General features: G+C 42.6%; 1 protein-coding gene across 3 annotated transcripts in view; it reads left to right on the top strand.

Moving 5' to 3' along the window:
* LOC124795232 (alpha-tocopherol transfer protein-like) overlaps nt 1-12727 on the top strand; it is a 145108-nt gene extending 132381 nt beyond the window's left edge. For all 3 annotated transcript variants that reach the window (XM_047259155.1, XM_047259154.1, XM_047259156.1), the window contains one exon: nt 11970-12727. In XM_047259155.1, coding sequence (XP_047115111.1) covers nt 11970-12121 — 152 coding nt within the window. In that variant the 3' untranslated portion in view covers nt 12122-12727. The remainder of the gene's footprint in view (nt 1-11969) is intronic.
* Nucleotides 12728-24638: the final 11911 nt, after the last annotated feature.

Genomic DNA, 24638 nt, shown 5'->3' with positions numbered 1-24638 from the left:
GTCGCAATGAGTGTTGATGTATAATGAGTTATTGCGCCCTGTCACGGAGGTCTCGTAGCAAAACATGGCCGGAAATGCTATACCAACACCGAAAGCGGCTGGGAGTGTCAGCGCCCATAAATTTCGACCGCTCACGATTCCCAACACACTACAAAATCGTTGTGCAATTGTTGGCGGCAAGGCTCAAAGCTGTAATATCCAAGACATTACCATCAGACCAGGCTTGTCTAGGAGTTCGGAGCGACGTCCTAGGTGAACACTGTGACATCATTGCCCTGATGGAAGCATGTCGCATGCGAGCGGCGTGAAGCTCAAAATTGGCCATAAATTAAGATGTATTCGCTCCCCGCGACTCAAGGACACGTGTTCAGCTTTTACATACCAAAGTGAAACCGTTTTTATTAAATATGAAGTGCTCCCACTATTATTTACGAATATTTTTATAATATGATGATTTTACATCTGGCATTTCGTGCGGAGCGATTACTTTTTAAATCTACATCTACATGGATACTCTGCAAATCACATTTAAGTGCCTGGCAGAGGGTTCATCGGACCACCTTCACAATTCTTTATTATTCCAATCTCGTATAGCGTGCGGAAAGAAGGAACGCTTATATATTTCCGTACGAGCTCTGATTTCCCTTATTTTATCGTGGTGATCGTTTCTCCCTATCTAGGTCGGTGTCAACAAAATATTTTCGCAATCGGAGGAGAAAGTTGATGATTGGAATTTCGTGAGAAGATTGCGTCCAACGAAAAACGCCTTTCTTTAATGATGTCCAGCCCAAATCCTGTATCATTTCTGTGACAATTTTGAGCTTGATGTCAAGTAATATATGTTAATGACATAAACTCAGGCACTTGAAAAAGGCATAAAAGGATGAAATTTGGTTGTAATTAGATAAACAACAGTACAGTCAAACGGCGGTGTGTTCGTTTAAAAACCAAGATTATGCACATCGGACGGGGTCTGGACGCTCTGCAGTCTCCGTTTGCGACGGTGGACACTGAGCGATGCTTAGGGGTTTTGTCCACCAGATCGCTGCGGCAATGAGTGGCGGCGAGCTACGAGCGACTGCTCCAGCACGTCCGACTGCACGTACGCAAAAATTCGCTCCGAAACCACGCCCTGCTCCAAAGTTTGGAATACACTGATGTTCATCTCGCCTCGCGACTGCCACACCTGGCACAGGTAGTGCCAATGCCACATTCTATTGTTGACAGATTAATGGCGGCCAAGGGATGCTGTTTAGTGTCAAATACGAGACTTTAACTCTCCCACACCATTCTGGAGGACTTAATCTCACAAACGTGTGAAACAAGGCTCTCAATCTATACCTGCAAGCGACGGTACAGATCTGGAAGCAACGGCAACGCACCATCATGTCAGCAGTCCTAGATGTTCTTCTTTCCCCGTCCTTTAAACCGCCGATTGCGGTTGGCACAATATCGCCTTCTTTTTGCAATGTCGCGCAATTCTTTGTTGATTTTAGTTATCATAAGTTGCAAATATCTTCCACCGCTCGGCCACTGCGGCCGGCTCTCGTCGAGTCTTGGTCCAGCATGGAAACTGTGGTTAGTTACAGTGGCTGTAGGTGTTTGGTTTCAATCAGGAACAAAAAAGCTCGTAGTGTCGTTTAAAGTTCAAAAATGTGCACTAACAACTACTCAATCAAGATTACAGAGAAATTACAGTTTATACGATATTAATTTTGGGGTTTCCATAGAGCACTTGTCACTGTTAGTCACGTTGCTTGTAACTGGTTAGTTCAACATCCTGTTTATGACTAACCACTCTTATCAGGAACAACGTTTCACAGACGTGAGGAAACCTTTTAAAGAGCAAAAATACTTCAGATTGTCATAGTACTTCAGGAGTCCACGTATTGTCTCAAAATCCCTTGTTCATGCAGATATTTTATTTTGCCTAAAATCCGCTGGTTGGCCTGAGTTAGTTCAAATTATAATGTGTGTGGTAGTGATTTTGAAATGTCACTTACTGTAATAAAGTAATTTTACAAGCGTTGAGGACTGTATCATCTCTAATGACTTGATACCTCGTATTTTTAATTTTATGGTGATGATTTAAATCTGGCCTGATTACCTTAAAGAACAGTGCTCTCTACTGATCTGTTGTGGTGTGCATTTTGTATAGTGGAACGACTGTACTGCAAAGAGAGTAGAGAACCCTCAAGACAGCTACGTTATGTGGGCTGCACACATATCATGCGAAATGCAGTTCAGGATAGTACGTACAACTAATCGTAACTGAAACGTCATCTGGTAAAACTGATGTTACTTGCTTAGTCACAAGAAAAAAAGCCTTTAAAACACATGTGTAACTAGGTCAGGGTCCTAAATATAAACGGAAATTCGAAGTCAACATAATTAAATCATGCACACACAGACAAACATGATGTGTGCCTGTTTTCCAATTCAAATAAATATACGTAATATACGTACTTTAGTACACGTACACGATATATGTTAAAAAATAAGTGACTTTGCTACTAATGATTAAAAGCACCTTTCGAATACGGATGTAACAGGGTCAAGATTCTTGGATGTAAATTAAAAGGTCAACAGGTATAAAGTAAGGGCATACAGCCGCACGTTTGTGTGGTATCAAGCAAGTGACGTACTGTTGTGAACCTACCTAGCAAGGATAAAAGTGGTGCAACTTAGGAACAAGTGTAACATGGCCTAGGACAATGGCCAACAACAACAGTGCACAAATTCCGGTTGTATCTAAAAACGCCGCCGGCCGTTGTGACTGAGCAGTTCTAGGCTCTTAGGTCTGGAACCGCGTGATCGCTACGGCCGCAGGTTCGAATCCTGCCTCGGGCATTGATGTGTGTGATGTCCTTAGGTTAGTTAGGTTTAAGTAGTTCTAAGTTCTAGGGGACTGATGACCTCCGGTGTTAAGTCCCATAGTGCTCAGAGCCATTTGAATCATTTCTAAAAATGCCATGTTATATGATTTTCCACAAACAGTATGACAATATCCTAGTTTTTAGTGAGTCTGTTCGTTCAAGGTATATTCTGGCTGGTCTCTAAATGCATTATAAATCTGTATCTCTTCTAAATAAGTAACCTGTCTTCATTCCCAATTTGTATGAAGAGTTTCTAAGAAGTTCTCGATGTTATTCTACTTGTTTTTGGTCGTCTGAAGATGGTTAGCAGTTGAAGGTCTACAGCAGGCTTTTGTGTCTACGTGTTTTTAAATCTAATGACAAAGCGTTTACCTTGTTTGTCCTATACTATAGTTAATGCACCTCCATATTTAATTTTATAAATCGCTGAATGTGTGTATGGATGCTATGGCATATTGTCTTACCTAACGTGGTCTACTACGGAAGCTCATTCGTATGTAGTAATTAGAGTAGACGTTGTCAGAAATTGGATTAAGAGAAGGAAAATGATCAGCACTAGTAGTCATGCTTCTAGAGAAAGCCGAAACATGTCTCTTATAAAGCTAAATTCAATTTGTTGTGTATTGCATTAGCAGCCTACTAAGAAAGTGTCTACCAGTGGATGAAGGTAGTGTTATATAAATGACGGTAATTTCTGTACCTGTCAGCCAGTTGTGACTAAACCCTCACGATTTTACGTAAATACAGTTGGTACTTTTGGCGACAAATTTCGTACAGTCGCATATAGTTTCTTATGCGCCAGTTATTACAAGACTGACACTTTGGGACCAACTAGTCTTACTATTGTTTGTTTCATTTATTAAAATCGTTTAAATATGCCAACTGCGGTCAAAACGTTTATACTGAGTTACGAAAGCCCTGATCCACGTCAACGGCCGCTACGCGTGAAATCGAAGGCTACATCTACCGTTTGTGAGCCTGTGGCGTTCGACCTAGACTGTGAAACAGGTTGTTGTCTTTCATTCTCGACAGTTTTTAGCAAAAAAAAAAGCTTTATCCTGTCACTCAATGGAGCTTTTGCAAGGCTATTACGTCGGAAAATAACTATATTATTATCATCACTTTTCTCTTTTTAACCATGTCTGCTCTTTCTGATATGTTGTTAGACAATATGGGCGATCGAATACTCATACCAAAGCAACTGGTGGCTACAGGGGCTTGATCGTTTATTTCCCCCTCTCCTGCGAAAGCACTGCCTGAAACTTAACACTGCCTACCTTTGATGTTGTTTCGAGATCGCGATTATACCCAACAGTGCAACAACGTCTCTTTGCAGGCAAAGGGATAGAGATGTTGTGACTCACCTTATTAGACTCCTTTAAAATAAATATTACGACTAGGTTCTTACGATCGCCAAGCTTTGAAGTAAATAATTTATTTTATAAATTCTGAAATTTACGGTGAATTGAAACTTCTGGCAGAAGTAAAGCTGTGAGTACCGGGCGTGAGACGTGCTTCGGTAGCTCAGATGGTAGAGCACTTGCCCGCGGAAGGCAAAGGTCCCGAGTTCGAGTCTCGGTCGGGCACACAGTTTTAATCTGCCGGGAACTTTCATATCAGCGCACACTCCGCTGCAGAGTGAAAATCTCATTACGGTGAATTAATAATCAATTGTCTTAATCTGATTTTTACTCAAAAATTCAAGATGGAGGCAAGCAATGTTGTTTCTAATGCCACCTTTGGGTAACCATCGTTAAAACGTTTACGTAAGTAATTATCGAAAATTATTACTATACTTGTTAACTTTCTTTGAGCAAAATTTATTTAGCAAATTGAAAAGAAATTGACCAGGTGTGAATAGGTTTCACACTGTCAATGTTACGTACAAACTTATGTATACAGGCAGTTCATCCATCACGGGAATCGAGATCCTCGCCGATTTTTGCCTGTTTTCGACATTAATACAGCTAATATGTCGGTCCCAGAAATTACGATACTTTCGATATCGTTTTAAGTCCTGAAGTCGGATAACAAATGCGAAAAATAATTTTTACGGGTGACAGTTACAAATCAACAGCTTCAGAACGTTTTTCTTTAGCTCTATAGTGAAAGCTTGGTTATTGCGAAATATTAAGAGTCTAGACCAACGGGAAGTACCCAGTGAGATTTGATGAGTGCATTTGCGAGTGTCAAAATATGTGACAAATGGTCGTATCTTTTGACTGCATTGACCTAGAAGCTTAACTGTTTTACATCACCAATTGACCATAGATTTTTCTTGTTGAATATTGATCCTATCTACAATAGATTAGGATGTACTGTTGTTGTGGTCTTTAGTTCTGCGACTGGTTTGATGTGGCTCTCCATGGTACTCTATCCAGTGTGAGCTTCTTCAACTCCCAGTACCTACCGCAACCTACATCCTTCTGAATCTGCTTAGTGTATTCATCTCTTGGTCTCCCTCTACTATTTTTACCCTCCACGCTGTCCTCCAATACTAAATTGGTGATCCCTTGATGCCTCAGAACATGTCCTACCAACCGATCCCTTCTTCTAGTCAAGTTGTGCCACAAACTCCTCCCCAATTCTATTCAATACCTCCTAATTAGTTATGTGATCTGCCCATCTAATCTTCAGCATTCTTCTGTAGCACCACATTTCCAAAGCTTATATTCTCTTCTTGTCTAAACTATTTATCATCCATGTTTCACTTCCATACATGGTTACACTCCATACAAATACTTTCAGAAACTGGAACGGTGGTCTGATCATTCAACATTAAAAGACTACGACCAAGGTGTGGACGGGACCAAGGAATTGACATACCAGACGTGATTTAACACATAAACGATCCATAAAATACAATACATAACACCAACTACGTAAATACTGCTTCGATGCTTACAATTAACCAAAATGGGAGGGCCACCACTTTCGAATTGCAAAGGCTTTAATTTAAGAAACTAAAACGCCTATTATTTTTAAAAATAATAACAACAAAACACATAAGTAAGGGCTGAGTGAACGCACTCTTAAATCTTTAATTATTAATCACAAAGCGTGGGTTTACCGCTTTTAACTTCTCATTGGAATATAAAACATAAATACATGAATTCACAACACAGCATGGCTTCAAAATTTCTACCAGGACAACCTATGGTCCTAAAACTTTCGTATTACATTCTAGCCAATCACATTAATAACTTATAAGCCCGGTTGGTAAAATACAAACGTTTGCACTACAATCAGTTTTAATAATCCAGAATCACTCAAAAAAAATCCATCAGAAGTTCGATACGGAGCTTGTAAGCCTGTTTATACAATCTTTCGGACCAAATAGGCACGAGGGCCTCCATAACAGAAGTGCGCTAGTTGCTTTTAGGATGGGTGCTCCCATTAGCTTAACCACTGAGCAGATATTTACTTAAGCCACAGGTAAGACAGTTAATGCAAATAGAAGATATTTCTAAAGTTTTTTTTCCTTCCTCCCTTTCAACAAGGGGGTTTTAGTAAGGTGGAAATTACACTTTGAGGAGACGTAATCGCAATCCAGCGGGCACGCTTTCACGAGGACGCCATGCCACACGTACTAAACTAGCCGCGTATCCGCTGTTCAAGCCAAACATTAACAACACAGTTTCATATTCCTGACACCCAAATAGTCGGGATCAAAACAAAACCAAAAATACCAAGAGCGCAAGATCCAGTATAGCTTCAGAACAGATCTTACTTCATGCGGTTGCCTTCACAAATACAGGAATCGAAATGAAAACAAGAACGTATAACAACATTCCCTAATCAGTGCAATGTTCTTCTTTAGGTCCCGGTAGCGCTAGACAACGCTGACATGCCAATGTTAACAAACCTCTAAGGGCACACCCTCCAACTGACAAGCCGAAACCAATGTGACCCCTTATCAGCTCCGTGACGGGACTCGAACCCCCAACTACTGTCAGTGCAACTCACTTAGAATAAATACAGCGCAAACAGTATGGCGGACATATACCCAGGGATTAGCAGAACACTAGACTGAAGTAGAATTAAAATTAATAATACAACACTAGATCTTGGGAGACAAGGAACTAGCTCCACACCCGAAATTCTGCAACCACAGGGCGGGAGGATGAACTACCAAAACACAGAAGTGCAAACGTACACAAATAACTACCAAAATACACCACTACACCGGTTAGCAACGATGTGTGGAGGAATCTGCACTGTCAGAATTGCACCAGTGAACAGAACAGATGATTACCACAGCGGTGGCCACAAGGCGGGAAAGACGACTGGATGAACTCAATCCCAAAGCACACCAACTTGAAACATTCACACTTAACTTTTTTTCCTCCTTTCCCTCGGCGCACTTCGTCGTTTGTCCGGGACTGCTGTGCACAATTCTGAGCCGTCCCCAGTCGTCCCGGCAGACACCGACCCAGCCGAACTGCTCCCAGACTCAAACCCTCGCCGAAAGGCGGCTCCACCGCCCCACGATGGTTACTGTTTGTTTGCCTTCGTCGACACAGGCGATGATCAGACTGCCATCCGCCTCCCGCGGACAACCAGTGAAGAGCGGACAGAGGGGCCGCAACCAGGCCGACGTTCCTCCACGTGTAGAAGTGCGGGTTCGATAACAACACCCGTAAGCGGAAGGCAGGATGTCGACGTCGCCAGAGCAGACACGAAGGCCACTGCACGACAGCCTCCTCCAGCATGTTTTTTTTTCTTTATTGTTCTTTTCAAACCTGTTAACAGGCAGGCCAGCAGCAGCATGCTACGCCGCTCTTTGGCCTCAGAGAACACACAAGATACAAATGAACACATCGAGAGAAAAAAACATGGTGGACATAGAAACGGAGACAAACACTTTTTAAAATACATGGAGCCGCTCACGGGTGTAGAGTCCAAGATAAAATTTGTTCAGACACTTGGACAGAGACGAACAGTGTCACACGTGAACGTAGGTGCACAAAAACGAATAACACTGAACCACTTAAGCACAAAACGACGACACACACAGAACACGAGGCGTTGACCTCCAGCGCGCGAATGTTCACTAACCGTGTACGAGTCCGGGGACCTGCCAAGAGAGGAGGAGGGGGGGGGGGGGTGGGAGAGGGAGAGGGGAGAGCAGATGCGGTCGCAGGTTCGAATCGTGCCTCAGGCATGGATGTGTGTGATGTCCTTAGGTTAGTTAGGTTTAAGTAGTTCTAAGTTCTAGGGGATTGATGACCACAGATGTTAAGTCCCATAGTGCTCAGAGCCATTTGAACCATTTGAGAGCAGATGCCAAGGGCAGGGGAGATAGGGGGAAGGGAGGAAGGGGGAGGGGAAGCCCAGGGGAAGAGGGGAGGAGAGAGGGGACAGGGGAAAAGGAAAGAGAAGGGAAGGGAAGAGAAGGGAGGGAGGGAGGGAGGGAGGAAAGGACACAGGAAGTGGGGAGGGGAGGATCAAAGTTGATAGGAGGGGTAGATGGAGGGGAGGAGGACATCATCAGGGAGGGGGAGCTGGCGGAAGCCACCTTGGGAGAGGGTAAGGAGGGTGGAGAGATGGAGACCGGGTGGGACGTGGGAATACAGGTCCGGCAACGGGTGGGGGTGGGGGAGGATGGGTGAGACAAGCGGATGAGGAGGATCGAGTTTGCGGGAGGTGTACAGGATCCGTGTCCTTTCAAGGAAGAGGAGGAGGTGGGGGAAGGGGATGAGATCATACAGGATCCGCGTGGGGGAGGGGAGACGGATGCGATAGACGAGGCGGAGAGCATGGCGTTCAAGGATTTGGAGGGATTTCTAAAAGGTAGCAGGGGGGGGGGGGGGCGAGATCCAGGCCGGATGGGCGTAACAAAGAATAGGGCGGATGAGGGATTTATAGGTGTGGAGGATGGTGGAGGGGTCCAGACCCCACGTACGGCCGGAAAGGAGCTTGAGGAGATGGAGTCGGGAGTGTGCCTCCTCCAGCGTGACCGCGCTCGCCTATAAATAGTACAGGCCAAAGAGTCTGCTGCAGTAAACACGTGAGTCGGTCGTGTTACCAGCCTACGGTTTCCAAGTACACCAAAGACAGAACTTGCAATCGATAGTGGGTACACTACGGGCGGGAGTTCAAACGAAAGAGCTCCATAAAAGACCAACCTGAACAACTGCGGAAAAACGAAATAGAAGCGAAGCAATGAAAGACAGCAACGAGATGCTAGAGCCTGATCGCGCCCAAACCTGTCGATTCCCAAAAATACTGGCTCCACACGACGCTCAGGAAACGAGCCGTGAAAAGATGGAAGTACACACCGCTCAGATACGACTTCCTGACACTTAAATCTATACTCTGTGTTAACAAATTCCTCTGCTTCAGAAACGCTTTCCTTGCCATACCAGTCTACATTTTATATCCTCTCTACTTCTACCATCATCAGTTATTTTGCTCCCCAAATATCAAAACTCCTTTACTACTTTAAGTGTCTCATTTCCTAATCTACTTCCCTCAGCATCACCCGACTTAATTCGACTACATTTCATTATATATTCCCTTCTCAAGACACTGTCCATTTTGTTCAACTGCTCTTCCAAGTCCTTTGCTGTCTCTGACAGAATTACAATGTCATCAGCGAACCTCAAAGTTTTTATTTCTTCTTCATGGATTTTATTACCTACTCCAAATTTTTCTTTTGTTTCATTTACTGCTTGCTCAATATACAGATTGAATAACATCGAGGATAGGCTACAACGCTGTCTCACTCCCTTCCCAACCACTGCTCCCCTTTCATGTCCCTCAACTCTTATAACTGTCATCTGGTTTCTGAACAAATTGTAAATAGCCTTTCGCTCCCTGTATTTTATCCCTGCCCCCTTCAGAATCTGAAAGAGAGTATTCCAATCAACATTATCAAAAGCTTTCTCTAAGTCTACAAATGCTAGAAACGTAGGTTTGCCTTTCCTTAATCTTTTTTCTAAGATAAGTCGTAGGGTCAGTATTGCCTCACGTGTTCCAATATTTCTACGGAATCCAAACTGATCTTCCCGAGGTCGGCTTCTACCAGTCTTTCCATTTTTCTGTAAAGAATTCGCGTTAGTATTTTGCAGCCGTGGCTTATTAAACTGATAGTTCGGTAATTTTCATATCTGTCAACACCTGCTTTCTTTGGGATTGGAATTATTATATTCTTCTTGAAGTCTGGGGGTATTTCGCCTGTCTCATACATCCTGCTCACCAGATGGTAGAGTTTTGTCAGGAGTGGCTCTCCCAAGGCTGTCAGCAGTAATTCTACTGGAGTGTTGTCTAGTCCTGGGGCTCTGTCAAACTCTTCACGCAGTATCATATCTCCCATTTTATCTTCATCTACATCCTCTTTCATTTCCATAATATTGTCCTCAAGTACATCGCCCTTGTATAGACTCTCTATATACTCCTTCCGCCTTTCTGCTTTCCCTTCTTTGCTTAGAACTGGGTTTCCATCTGAGCTCTTGATATTCATGCAAGTGGTTCTTTTTTCTCCAAAGGTCTCTTTAATTTTCCTGTAGGCAGTATCTATATTACCCCTAGTGAAATAAGCCTCTACATCCTTGCATTTTAGTAGGTGACATAAATTGCCACTTGGTACGCCTATCAGTTCATGAGAGAAAGGAATCTTAACAAACGGATGGACAGAGAGCAGTAAATAACAAATGACAAATTTTCTTTTCGTGTGATATAATTACGAATTAACAATTTTCAGATTTTCTCCTCTAGTTGTAATGTAGAATCTTGTTTCTTACAAACGTCCATGGCTCTAGATCAATGGGAAGTGCGCTGTAGGTCTTCATGAAAGAATTTGCGAGTATCAAAATATATGACACAAATAGTCGTATCTTTTGACTGCACTGACTTTTAAGCTTCAGTCTTTTTACGCTGCCAAGAGACTGTAGACCTTAGTATGTGACATAAATTTCTACTTGATATTTCTACCTGTTGCTGAGGAAAAGCAATCTTATCAGTGGGACAGACAGATGGAAGACGGCAAATGGACCTTATAAGGGTTCGCTTTTTACCGACTAAGGTATGGAACCTTGAAAAACGCGACTAATGTATATGTATTACCTTTTTAACCAGTTTAAATGAACTGATATGTAATCAACTTCATACTTTGAAATACTCAGGCTTCTGAGAATGTAAATACGATTCTTAAGATCGTAATTGTAACGTAAGTTACTATTTGAAATTAATGACCCAGAAGTGAGGACAGAGCATTGTCCGGTGTGTGAAAACAAATTCAAGTCACTGTTACCAGTGAACTGTAATATGGTAATGTGCAGTTATTTACACGTACGAATTCACACTTCCACTAAAATGACTGCTACGCATCACAGCTTTTACAACTAGTAAACAAATTTTCGTGTTTGCGTCGTTGACATTGCGGTGTACAATGATCTCGCACAGCTTGTTCACGTCCCCGATACATTATTAAACACCGACCAACGTGACGCTTTCCAGACCCATTGTTCCAGCGGCAGCCATGACTCACGAAAGTTTACAGCGTCGTTAAGTCCGAAAATTCTTGCATCCGCTTCTTGACGATTTCTGAGACAATATAATACCGCGCAACTAAATGCTACACCGCTTTGTAAATGTTTCGATCTACTGTGTAGCACAATTATAATTTGACACCTGCGGCCGTTGACAAAGCATATTTCACACACGCGCTACGTTGTGCCTTTTTTCTACTCTTGCACACGTCAGCACCGAGCGCGGCATGTCAGGGGTCCCATTAGACTGATTTTCGCGGCAATGTTTTTACCTCTAATTAAATCATCATTTGAACCCTTCAAGGAGTGCAGCCATTTACAGTTAAGGAAATAACTGTTACACCCTTTTATCTTTGACATAAAAGGAGGTCATTTTATAAATCACAAAGGTATCTCCATTTCAAACATACACAAATCGTTTCCAGAGTACTCGATCGACAGGAATGGAAAACAGTTTCGAAAAATTTATTGTTTAATGCGTTTAGATGTAGCTGTTCCGTTACACAGTCACCTCGTGTTGTTAAATGTTTTTAATTTTGTCTGTTTCTTGCTGTCACAGTTGAACGTAGGTATTAAACTGTTTCTCTCTGTTTTGTTACAGACGCGTCTTACGCCATCATGTACCCGTACAGAGATTGGCTGCTTGAGCAGGACAGATACGTATCGGACGAGAGCAAGAGACCTCCCGGCACGGCAATTGTGAACGACATGTTCGGCATGGAAGGTTCGTTCAAGAAGCTCAGCGTCGACTGACTGACTTGTGGTTGCGGAAGAGACGGAAACCTGTCCCTCAGCAGTTCTGGCCGTGTTCTACTGCAGTATAATAGCAGTCGCGACACGGTCGTTTAGAAGCAGTGTTTTTATGAGTAGCAGTGCGACACTGATTCTAGTGCCTTGTCATAAAGAGCGCGGCAGGAACCAGGCACAAAACGCTTGAAAGATGTTACGTTTCTTGCCGTTCATGACACAAGCTGTTAGCTCGATAGACCGTATGCTATGTGCTTCAGATCTCAGATAACAAGACACTAGCATTTGTGGGCATGATTGTTAACTAGTTTGATGTTGGAGCGATATAATGCAGACATTTCTGACAGTTCTGAGTTAAATGTCTTTCGTGAGATGTATTGCTAGTGCGGTATCTTTAACGGCTCAATTTGCAGTGTGTGTTCCAGGAGATGAGTGCGTTAGTAAGTGATACAGTGAACTATGAAAATTGTTAACTATGTTGTAACCTTCCCGTATGTAAAAATTTCCTATACAAAACTGACTGAGAATTAAAATGATAAACTTTGGACGTACGCAGTGCTACGTCATGGCCCTGTCAAATCAACCTGAATAAACTGAAAAATTCTTGCCTCATATTGATGTCGCCGGATAACGCTACCTATATATCTGCTCCTAAATGGCACAGCTAAGTGCAATGCTGACCTATCTACTACTACTGAACAACATTTGTCAGAGATTTGCATTATTAGAAAAAAAACTGACTTTGCTTGTTGACACAGCTGCATAGCTGGTCCTCTGATTATTATACAACACATGACTATGATCTGGGAAAATTTGTAAACTATTGAAATTCAAGTAAATGACTGGTAAAAATTATGTCCTGAAAAACCTTATTATTGAAAACATTTCTACAAACCATTACGTAAAAAAATTGAACATTACAAGTCGGACTTAATTAGTGCTGACAAATCACAAAAAGATTGAAACAAATTCATATTAACATCTCAGACAACAAATTTAAGTACGCGCCTGGCGATGAGGAATAATAAAGCTTACCTTACACTACATGGCAAAGAACTGCGCTGCACCAGCGGCGACTGCTGTTGCCCTTACATGGCTAGCAGCTGTACACTAGCAGTGAGCTACTACGACTTCTCCGTAACAGCGGGCTATTGGGACTGCTCCATAACAACGAACTATAGCGACTGCTCTGTAGGAACGAGCGATTATTACTGCTACCGACACTGCTCTGACCTGCGATTCTATTGGAGCAGAGATGTTTTATATCGAAGGCAGCGCGTGAGCGATACATCGAAATTACATTTTCTCCAGTAGGGTAGTGAACAGTAAACCTCTTACATAATGAACCCATTACAATGTCTATGTTTACAATAAATTCTGTTTGATTACTTAAGGCGTGGAACTGTTATACTTCATGTACAAAATATAGATTCACATGGATGACACAACACCCATGACAAGTTGTGAAACTTTTTTTAAAAAGCAAATTACGTAATAATCTTCAACAATCAGTTTTTCGACCCTCACGCTGCATTTCCCACAGTGAAGAGCTGTGCTTGTAGTTTACGAGACAGACATGGCCTCAAGTCCGTTGTAAGTGGTTGAATATGCATAAAAATAAACCATTTTTATTCTAATAATGACACAGTAAAACCAACATACTCATGTACCACTATCTGCAATTTCAAAACAAAATTATCCTTTCCTTGTGGAAAGTATCGTGCGTTTCCGATAGCTCAATAGCTAAAGAAAAAGTTAATAACTGCGTAAAATTGTCATGAATCTCGTAAGTGTGGTTCGGAGATAAGGTGTACGGTACTGTCAATGTCTTGATAAATCGTATCTTTGAAAGTATGCATTTTTTGAGGAAATAAAATTAGTGAAGTTTTGAACTTTAGTTAATTGAATAACTTGAAATGATTCCTTCTGCTCCGGCTGTGGTGATATGTTACAAAAAAAAAAAATTTAAATACCCCGCATAATGGCGGCCAATTGTTGCCAGTCAGAGATCACCGCTGCTGGCTTCGTAGAGACTGAAAAATGCTACATAACTTCTTGCAATTATTCAGTCAGGAAGAATTGTTCGCATGGGTTCTTTAAGTAACACAATGCACTAACTTTTTGTAAATATTTTTCCACTAAGCACAGAATACACAGTTGAATTATTCGCTACGTACGAGAACAAATAGAACAAAAGCTATCACTTTACAATAGCATGCATACCTTACATACGGCAGAAGAAATGATCTGACTCGAAGTGATTTTAAATATCTTTTTTCTCTTATATATATTGACAAAGATAATAATGTTAGTTGCGAGAACGTTGTGCACTGCGATCTCATTTAATATAAATAATGTCTTCTTATTACAATGCAATCGATATAGTCTTTCTTTGAAGCTAATTTAATACATTTCCATAATTAATTTGTCGTTTATATCCATATAATGTAATTCAGAGTACTTTTATTATTTACGTCAAATATATCGGCTTGAATATTTCAAAAGGGACACTACTGGTATAGCTGCTGCGTTCGATTGGAAGGAATTCACGTCGTATGCCTATACAAATTTCATGATTATGTTTCTATATAGTGATTACTGGTGAGGAATAATGAATACTTGGTTCCTCACATGCACATTGGTGGGATGATTACACTTTTGTGGAAGACCATGGTTCGAAAATAGACGTGATGGTCCGAAACTAGTCACCACAGGGAAACCAGTATTGTCGCAACTGTGGCGGATATTGAAGAAAAATAAAAAAAATAATTTAGTGAGGTTTTAATTATTTAGGTGGAATGACTTACCAATTCGCTGCCGTTTCGTTCAGTAGCCTATGAAACAGTTCGTATGATTATTATGAGCTATACAAATTATTAATCTCTCATGGAAAAGACATTCTGTTGTTTCTACACATTATGCACACAAAATATTCATTACACTCAAATACGTTTATTTATTTATTTCAAAGTGAGTGCTGGTACTACTGTCTACATATACGGTACTGATGGGCAATACACAAATTTTGCATCTGCATTGCGAACCTGGAACGTCAGTTCACAATGAGTTCAAACAATGCCTGAAGACGAAGCCACATTGCGATAGAAATGTACAGTTCTACTTAGTCCACGCACTGTAATGTTCATGAGCACTTATATCTCAAGTGTTGCTATTATAATTAAGTTATTGCATTCTAATGTTTAATTACTTTAGGATGTAGGATCGAAACTTCATCATTAACAATGTGTTTTCTTATAAAATAACTTTTTCTAATACTAGTCTTGATATTCTTTTTATTTATATTTTTCAAGACTCTTTTCGAAAAATGAAACCCACTACCAAACTCGTTTTTCGTGTATTGCGCCATTTATTCCCGATAACTTTCGATCTGTCAGATGCTGAACTGTCCTGTGACCTTTCGTGTAATATATGAGGATCGTCCAGAGAGTAATACACCACTTTTTTTTTCTCAGCCGAAAACAATGCTACGAATGCGAAACGTTACGTATGTATTACTTGAAGTCTCCTGAGTCAGCGTGCCAAGTTTCAGTCACTTCCGACAGATAGCGTAACTGCAGGACAGTTTCAAAATGGCGTTCGCAGGTGATGTACGTTACAAGCAATGTGCCGTCATTGAATTTCTCACTGAAGAGAAAGAAACCTTGGGCAACGTCTATGGAGCATCAGATGTCGACAGAAGTACAGTTAGTCGCTGGGCACGGAGGGTGAGGTCATCAGAAGGCTGTTCGGGAAAGCTCCACGATTTGCAGCGGTCAGGGAGACCATCCACGGCTGTCACACCTGACATGTTGCACCGAGCTGATGTCATTCACGAGGACAGACCGCATTATTCGCACGAAGTAATGGCCGCTATCGACAGGGGATCTCAAGTTGATTCCGTATTTATAGATTTCCGTGTATTACCGTTCCTCACAAGCGACTTCTAATCAAGCTGCGGACCTACGGGGTATCGTCTCAGTTGTGCGACTGGATTCGTGATTTCCTGTCAGGAAGGTCGCAGTTCGTAGTAATAGACGGCAAATCATAGAGTGCAACTGAAGTGATATCAGGTGTTCCCCAGGGAAACGTCCTGGGACCTCTGCTGTTCCTGATCTATATAAATGACCTGGGTGACAATCTGAGCAGTTCTCTTAGATTGTTCGCAGATGATGCTGTAATTTACCGTCTAGTAAGGTCATCCGAAGACCAGTATCAGTAGCAAAGCGATTTAGAAAAGATTGCTGCATGGGGTGGCAGGTGGCAGTTGACGCTAAATAGCGAAAAGTGTTAGGTGATCCACATGAGTTCCAAAAGAAATCCGTTGGAATTCGATTACTCGATAAATAGTACAATTCTCAAGGCTGTCAATTCAACTAAGTACCTGGATGTTAAAATTGCGAGCAACTTCAGTTGGAAAGACCACATAGATAATATTGTGGGGAAGGCGAGCCAAAGATTGCGTTTCATTGGCAGGACACTTAGAAGATGCAACAAGTCCACTAAAGAGACAGCTTACACTACACTCGTTCGTCCTCTGTTAGAATATTGATGCGCGGTGTGGGATCCTTACCAGGTGGGATTGACGGAGGACATCGAAAGGGTGCAAAAAAGGGCAGTTCGTTTTGTAATATCACGTAATAGGGGAGAGAGTGTGGCAGATATGATACGCGAGCTGGGACGGAAGTCATTAAAGCAATGACGTTTTTCGTCGCGGCGAGAGAGAGATTGACCCACTACATAAAGAAATGTAACATACTGCGCAACTGGCCGTGGTGGCCGAGCGGTTCTAGGCGCTTCAGTCCGGAACCGCGCCACTGCTAGGGTCGCAGGTTTGAATCCTGCCTCGGGCATGGGTGTGTGTGATGTCCTTAGGTTCGTTAGGTTTAAGTAGTTCTACGTTCTAGGGGACTGATGACCTCAGATGTTAAGTCCCATAGTGCTCAGAGCCATTTTAACATTGTTGTTGTTGTGGTCTTCAGTCCTGAGACTGGTTTGATGCTGCTCTCCACGCTTCTCTATCCTGTGCAAGCTTCTTCATCTCCCAGTACCTACTGGGTCCTTCTGAATCTGCTTAGTGTATTCATCTCTTGCTCTCGCTCTACGATTTTTACCCTCCACGCTGCCCTCCAATGCTAAATTTCTGATCCCTTGATGCCTCAGAACATGTCCTACCAACCGGTCCCTTCTCCTTGTCAAGTTGTGCCACAAACTCCTCTTCTCCCCAATTCTATTCAATACCTCCTCATTAGTTATGTGATCTACCCATCTAATCTTCATAATTCTTCTGTAGTACCACATTTCGAAAGCTTCTATTCTCTTGTTGTCCAAACTATTTATCGTCCATGTTTCACTTCCGTACATGGCTACACTCCATACAAATACTTTCAGAAACGACTTCCTGACACTTAAATCTGTACTCGATGTTAACAAATTTCTCTTCTTCAGAAACGCTTTCCTTGCCATTGCCAGTCTGCATTTTATATCCTCTCTACTTCGACAATCATCAGCTATTTTGCTCCCCAAATAGCTAAACTCCTTTACTACTTGAAGTGTCTCATTTCCTAATCGAATTCCCTCAGCATCACCCGACTTAATTCGACTACATTCCATTATCCTCGTTTTGCTTTTGTTGATGTTCATCTTATACCCTCCTTTCAAGACACTGTCCATTCCGTTCAACTGCTCTTCCAAGTCCTTTGCTGTCTCTGACAGAATTACGATGTCATCAGCGAACCTCAAAGTTTTTATTTCTTCTCCATCGATTTTAATACCCACTCCGAACTTTTCTTTAGTTTCCTTTACTGCTTGGTCAATACACTGATTGAATAGCATCGGGGATAGGCTAAAACCCTGTCTCACTCCCTTCCCAACCACTGCTTCCCTTTCATGTCCCTCGACTCGTATAACTGCCATCTGCTTTCTGTACAAATTGTAAATAGCCTTTCGCTCCCTGTGTTTTACCCCTGCCACCTTCAGAATTTGAAAGAGAGTATTCCAGTCAACATTGTCAATATCTTTCTTTAAGTCTACAAATGCTAGAAACGTAGGTTTGCCTTTCCTTATTCTTTCTTCTAAGATAAGTCGTAGGGTCAGTATTTTAACAATCTGCGCGTATATTGGAAAGAAATCCACTACTCTACAGCTGCACTATTGACGAGAAATAGCAGGAAAGAGTTTCTATCGTAAAATATCTAGGAGCATCTATCCGGAGCGACCTTAAATTGAATGGCCACATAGAAAAAATAGGTGGGAAACCATATGCCAGACCGAGCTCCATAGGAAGAATCTTAAGGGAATATAACTCACGAGTTACGCTGCTTCATAACATATACACAGTTTCTGACTCTAATACTTGCCGAATAGCAGGGGCTTCACGTCACGAAAACTGACAACGGCGGCCGGAGGAGCGGTGTGCTGGCCCCACGTCTCTCCATGCAGCATCCAGTTGCCGGAGGATGACAAGGCGGTCGGTCGGTACCTGTAAACGAAGTTACATACTTAAGAACTTGACTTACTGAGCTGAACCTTTAACGTTACGTTATACCTCTTAATGAGAGGATTATGGCAGCGTTTTAAATTTTTAAATTCCGTCAGTTATTACATGGAACATGAAAATCTAATGCTCTTAGATCAGTAACCACGAACTGGGTTTGGTGTTTTTAGCCGTATTATACTTAGCCGTTCAGCAGTATAGATGTATAAGTAACACTTCACAATGTACATGATGGCCGTGCAACTCTGCCCCCGATACCTGATCGCAACGCATATAGTTCGGTATTGTCGCCTTATAAAAACTGCAATGCAAAAACAAGTAACACTAGAATGGAGAAAAAGGAAAATTAAAATAATTACATTAATATTGAAGTAAATAAAGTAAGGCAAGTAGAAAAGTAAGAGAAGAGATTAAAACGTGGCCAGGAGTTCAGTTAACAGTACTGCATCGGACTGCAATTATTGGAGCAGAGGCGCTCCCTTGTAATTACTGCCTGAGCTGAGTTATTTCAATAGATACTGCAAACGTTAATTTTTGAGATTATTCAATCGTGAGATATCTTTAAACATCATTTCATAATGTAACTCTTGTAACACAGGACTTGGCGTAAAGGCTTCGAGAAATTAGAGCCAGTACAGACGCTTACACGCGAGTCACCCTTCCCATGCGCCATTCGCGAGTGGAACAAGACAGAGGGTCAGTTAGTGGTACCAGAAGTATCCCCCGCCACACACTGCTAGGTGGGTTGCAGAGTACTACTGTAGATGCATAAGGAGCGACTGAAAGTGATGTGGATTGTGTGGATAGACCTTCATGTTGGCATTTCTACAGGATAACTGTAGTTTAGGACAACAAAGCAGAAGAATCGTATTTCGATTAAATACCTGTGCCCCCTCTTGCCTGTATGTCACCGGGATCAGTTTTGGCGCAAATAGGGAACGTCATCACAGAGCGGTGCATCGATAATTTCAGGTGAAGGCAAGACTCCGGGAGTTGTCACTGGCAGTGAAAAATTCATCCACCACCACGGTTCGAACCGGCTCACATTCGAATCGAGCACGATGGCACAGGATTGTTTTAGCGGCTTTTCTTTTTATTGATCGTTCTTTTTCTTTTTTTACTGATTACGGAAGGAAGAAATAAACACAAAGAAACACTTTTAGAACTCGGCACCTGAAGCGCTAATACTAAAACTTTTCAGCGAGCACAGTCAGAGGCAGATTGGAGGAGGCAAGGTGGGCAGGGGCCGAATTCCGAGGTCTGGCAACGATGTCTCACCCCCTCCCACCACCAAGGTGCACCGTCACAGTGTATTTTTTTATCATTAAAAATCGACAATACAGTGTAACCATATGGCAAAAATTGTGACGTCATGTGAACTAAAAAGAGCCATCTTACTTTATCGAAACGGGTGGGCATTAAGACGAGGTCGGCAGTTCAACAGGCATGACCAGTCATCAACCGTCGGAGTGTCCGGGGCCACTGCACTCAGATACTGTTTCTGTTACCGTATGGGGACCGCCGAAACATCGCGCCTGCAGGTCAACTCCCTTCACACCCCGCACTCCCCAGCTGGGCGGTGAGGTCCATGAACGACGACCGCAGATATTTAGCGAAAAAGTTCTTCTATTGCGTTCAGATCGTTAAGACCATGAACTCGTCCATCATGTATCGCCACAAATCGAGGACTTCCTTTCCTCCGCCGCGGAACACGTAATACATCGCCATTCCCGTTGTAAGACGTGTATATTTCTATTGTCTATTGTCAAACCACAATTTATGAGAGATGTTTATATTTTATTAATAGTATTAAGTAGGAATGATAAATATTTGTCATGTTGGAAATAATTGTGGTAGCAGGGAATGTCTGCACCAAAGTGTTTAAAAAGGGCGGGAGAGACCGCGTATGAACACATTTTAAGAAAAGAGCGGGAAAGACCGCACATTGACACATTTTGTAATGGTAGCAGGGATTGTCTGCACCAGAAAGCATTGTTGGCAGGAGAGACCGCACTTTAGCCTTCGTAGGAAGTCAGTAGTAAGCGAGAAGTGAAGCGAGTCGGTAGCAGGTCTGAAGTGAGGGGTTGAGAGGAGCGGTGTGCCTGCCAGCCACCAGCTATGATTCACGAGAGATTATAAACGGATGTACAGAGACATCAGCTAACTATTATAATAAGAGGTACTAATATTATTGAATTAATTTTTTTGAGAAAGTCAAGACTACTGAAGGTATGTTTGCGCATTGCAAGTTGTAAGATTATTGTAAAAAGTAAGTCCCATTTGAACGTTTGTGAAATCATTTCATTCAGAATATAATTAACTTTTGCCAGCAATATTGCATTTCTAATTATAATCCATCCCAAAAACCATCATCGTAAAACTTTGCAAAAATTTTATTGTTGTCAAGAAAAAGTGTAACTATGAATTACGTAACTTCAGTAAAATTAATTAAAGAATAACGTCAGCTTTGGTAATAAATACAGCCACTTATTATGACAGCCCACCAGCAGTTAATAAAGTATAGTAAACCAGAGTAAGTACGAGTACATTCATGTCGCAGTTCGATGTAGCAGTCAGATTGCGATCCAGTAACAGTAAAAAAGGTAAGGAACAGTTTTGGGTTATTGCAGGTAACGACTGAGCGCCACACGACGACGACACATTCTATGTTTCGTCGAAATAATCAGAAAATCACTTTTAAAAAGCAGCAATTAAATTTGTATGCGAAGATTGAGAAAGAGAATAAATTTCAAAGGGAATATTTCATTTGTTGTTATTAAGCAAGAGATAGAAATCCTAAGGAAAGGTTACATAGGTTATTGCAAAGGGAAGGTTATCAATAACAAAAGAGGTATAGAGGAGACGGGAAGGTTTCACCGTTACCCAACTGACCGAATTGATCCGGGTAATCGTGAAATAGACGGCGTCGGGATGAAAGAGATCCATGGACACAATCGAAGCCAAGGGGCGACGTAGGAGGAAAGCCAGTATTTGGTGGAGCAGTTTCCAGCATTCGCATGCGTTGTCACAGTTCAATCTGTTTTCGTCCGTATGTACCATCGTGCTGCGTGGGCACATGGGATCGTTAGTTAGGTCAATGGCATGTAGCCTTCTTCGGGTCGGAAATTTCTCGTTAGTGACCACATACGGAGACGAGCGCACAAAACTGGACGAACAGAGCGCGTGAATGCCTCGCCAAACGGGCGTCTAGTCCACCGTGGGGTGTCGCCAATCGTCAAGCGTACAATGGCCTAAGCCGGATGCCAGCGTTGGAGGGCACTATAATACACCGAAGCGCCAAAGAAACTGCTGTAGGCATGCGTATTCAAACACAGAGATCGTCGTCGTCGTCGGCTGATACTCGTGTCCGAGTTTTCATTTCTCTCCTGAGATTTCCTTTGTCACGGTTCAGGCGTGGAAGTGTCGTTGATGGCTTAGCAAATCCAATCCTAGCGTGGAACAGGCGGCCACAGACATTACAGCTGATGGAAGGTGGAGGACGTGGCTGAGCCTGGAGGAGTTTACATCTCCGGCGTTTGTCATTCTACAATCTTCGACATTCCAGTTCAAAGTTTTGAAGAGAATTTGAGGTAACTGAGCGCCAGCAACTTCGATCTTCTGCTATTGTGCACCAGTTACTCGGATCGATGTTCAAGTTTTTCAGATTTTTCTTGTACTGATCCTCATAACGTTTGAGAGGGGCACCTCGTGCCCTTTTACCTGTGCTCACTTCGCTGTAGAGCATTTGGCGTGGAAGTCTGTAATTTTTCATCCGCTGGACATGTCCGACCCATCTGAGTTGATGCCCAATGATACAGGGTGTTTCAAAAATGACCGGTATATTTGAAACGGCAATAAAAACTAAACGAGCAGCGATAGAAATACACCGTTTGTTGCAATATGCTTGGGACAACAGTACAGTTTCAGGCGGACAAACTTTCGAAATTACAGTAGTTACAATTTTCAACAACACATGGCGCTGCAACTGATGTGAAACATATAGAAGACAACGCAGTCTATGGGTGCGCCATTCTGTACGTCGTCTTTCTGCTGTAAGCGTTTGCTGTTCACAACGTGCAAGTGTGCTGTAGACAACATGGTTTATTCCTTAGAACAGAGGATTTTTCTGGTGTTGGAATTCCACCGCCTAGAACACAGTGTTGTTGCAACAAGACGAAGTTTTCAACGGAGGTTTAATGTAACCAAAGGACCGAAAAGCGATACAATAAAGGATCTGTTTGATAAATTTCAATGGACTGGGAACGTGACGGATGAACGTGCTGGAAAGGTAGGGCGACCGCGTACGTCATCCACAGAGGGCAACGCGCAGCTAGTGCAGCAGGTGATCCAACAGCGGCCTCGGGTTTCCGTTCGCCGTGTTGCAGCTGCGGTCCAAATGACGCCAACGTCCACGTATCGTCTCATGCGCCAGAGTTTACACCTCTATCCATACAAAATTCAAACGCGGCAACCCCTCAGCGCCGCTACCATTGCTGCACGAGAGACATTCGCTAACGATATAGTGCACAGGATTGATGACGGCGATATGCATGTGGGCAGCATTTGGTTTACTGACGAAGCTTATTTTTACCTGGACGGCTTCGTCAATAAACAGAACTGGCGCATATGGGGAACTGAAAAGCCCCATGTTGCAGTCCCATCGTCCCTGCATCCTCAAAAGGTACTGGTCTGGGCCGCCATTTCTTCCAAAGGAATCATTGGCCCATTTTTCAGATCCGAAACGATTACTGCATCACGCTATCTGGACATTCTTCGTGAATTTGTGGCGGTACAAACTGCCTTAGACGACACTGCGAACACCTCGTGGTTTATGCAAGATGGTGCCCGGCCACATCGCATGGCCGACGTCTTTAATTTCCTGAATGAATATTTCGATGATCGTGTGATTGCTTTGGGCTATCCGAAACATACAGGAGGTGGCGTGGATTGGCCTCCCTATTCGCCAGACATGAACCCCTGTGACTTCTTTCTGTGGGGACACTTGAAAGACCAGGTGTACCGCCAGAATCCAGAAACAATTGAACAGCTGAAGCAGTACATCTCATCTGCATGTGAAGCCATTCCGCCAGACACGTTGTCAAAGGTTTCGGGTAATTTCATTCAGAGACTACGCCATATTATTGCTACGCATGGTGGATATGTGGAAAATATCGTACTATAGAGTTTCCCAGACCGCAGCGCCATCTGTTGTTGAAAATTGTAACTACTGTAATTTCGAAAGTTTGTCTCCCTGAAAATGTACTGTTGTCCCAAGCATATTGCAACAAACGGTGTATTTCTATCGCTGCTCGTTTAGTTTTTATTGCCGTTTCAAATATACCGGTCATTTTTGAAACACCCTGTAATTGCTTCCATGCTATACATTTTTGCTTTCTCAAGAACAGCCGTGTTGGGTATGAAGTCATCCCATTTCAGGTTCATGATATATCTTAGCTTCTGTTGGTTGAAGCGTTCTAGTTTCTTCAAACCACAGCAATATAACGTCCAGGTATCGCAACCATGTAGCAGGGTGGAAATAACTACAGCTTTGTACACCATCAGTTTGGTGTACAGTGTTAGGTCTTTATTCAGGAAGACACGTTTTGTAAGACGTCCAAATGCTACATGGGCAGCACGTAATCTATTCTCCACATCTTTTCCAGATGAGCAGTTAGATGACAATTTGCTTCCTAGGTAGAGGAAATGGTCCACTTGTTCCAAGGGTGTATCATAAATGGATATGCTGAAATCAGGAACGGAGGAGCCAGGAGTTAGCTGCGCCATCACCTTTGTCCTTGGAATATAGTTCGTACGCCCTGCTGAAGGAATCAACTGACAGATGCAACTCTGCACGTGAATGTGCTGGAGAAGCATTGTAATCAGCATACTGCAAGCTCTGTCATGCGAGTGGTACTGGTGAACCTTTTTGAATGGAGTCTGGACTGGTTGAATAATCCTCCATCAAACCTGTACTTTAGTTCTATCCCTGCATTGTTTACGGATGTCTCGTAAAGCATAGCTGCCAGATAC

Source organism: Schistocerca piceifrons, chromosome 4 (genome assembly GCF_021461385.2).
Source record: "Schistocerca piceifrons isolate TAMUIC-IGC-003096 chromosome 4, iqSchPice1.1, whole genome shotgun sequence".
Lineage (NCBI taxonomy): Eukaryota > Metazoa > Arthropoda > Insecta > Orthoptera > Acrididae > Schistocerca > Schistocerca piceifrons.
This window is presented reverse-complemented; position numbering and strand designations above follow the sequence as displayed.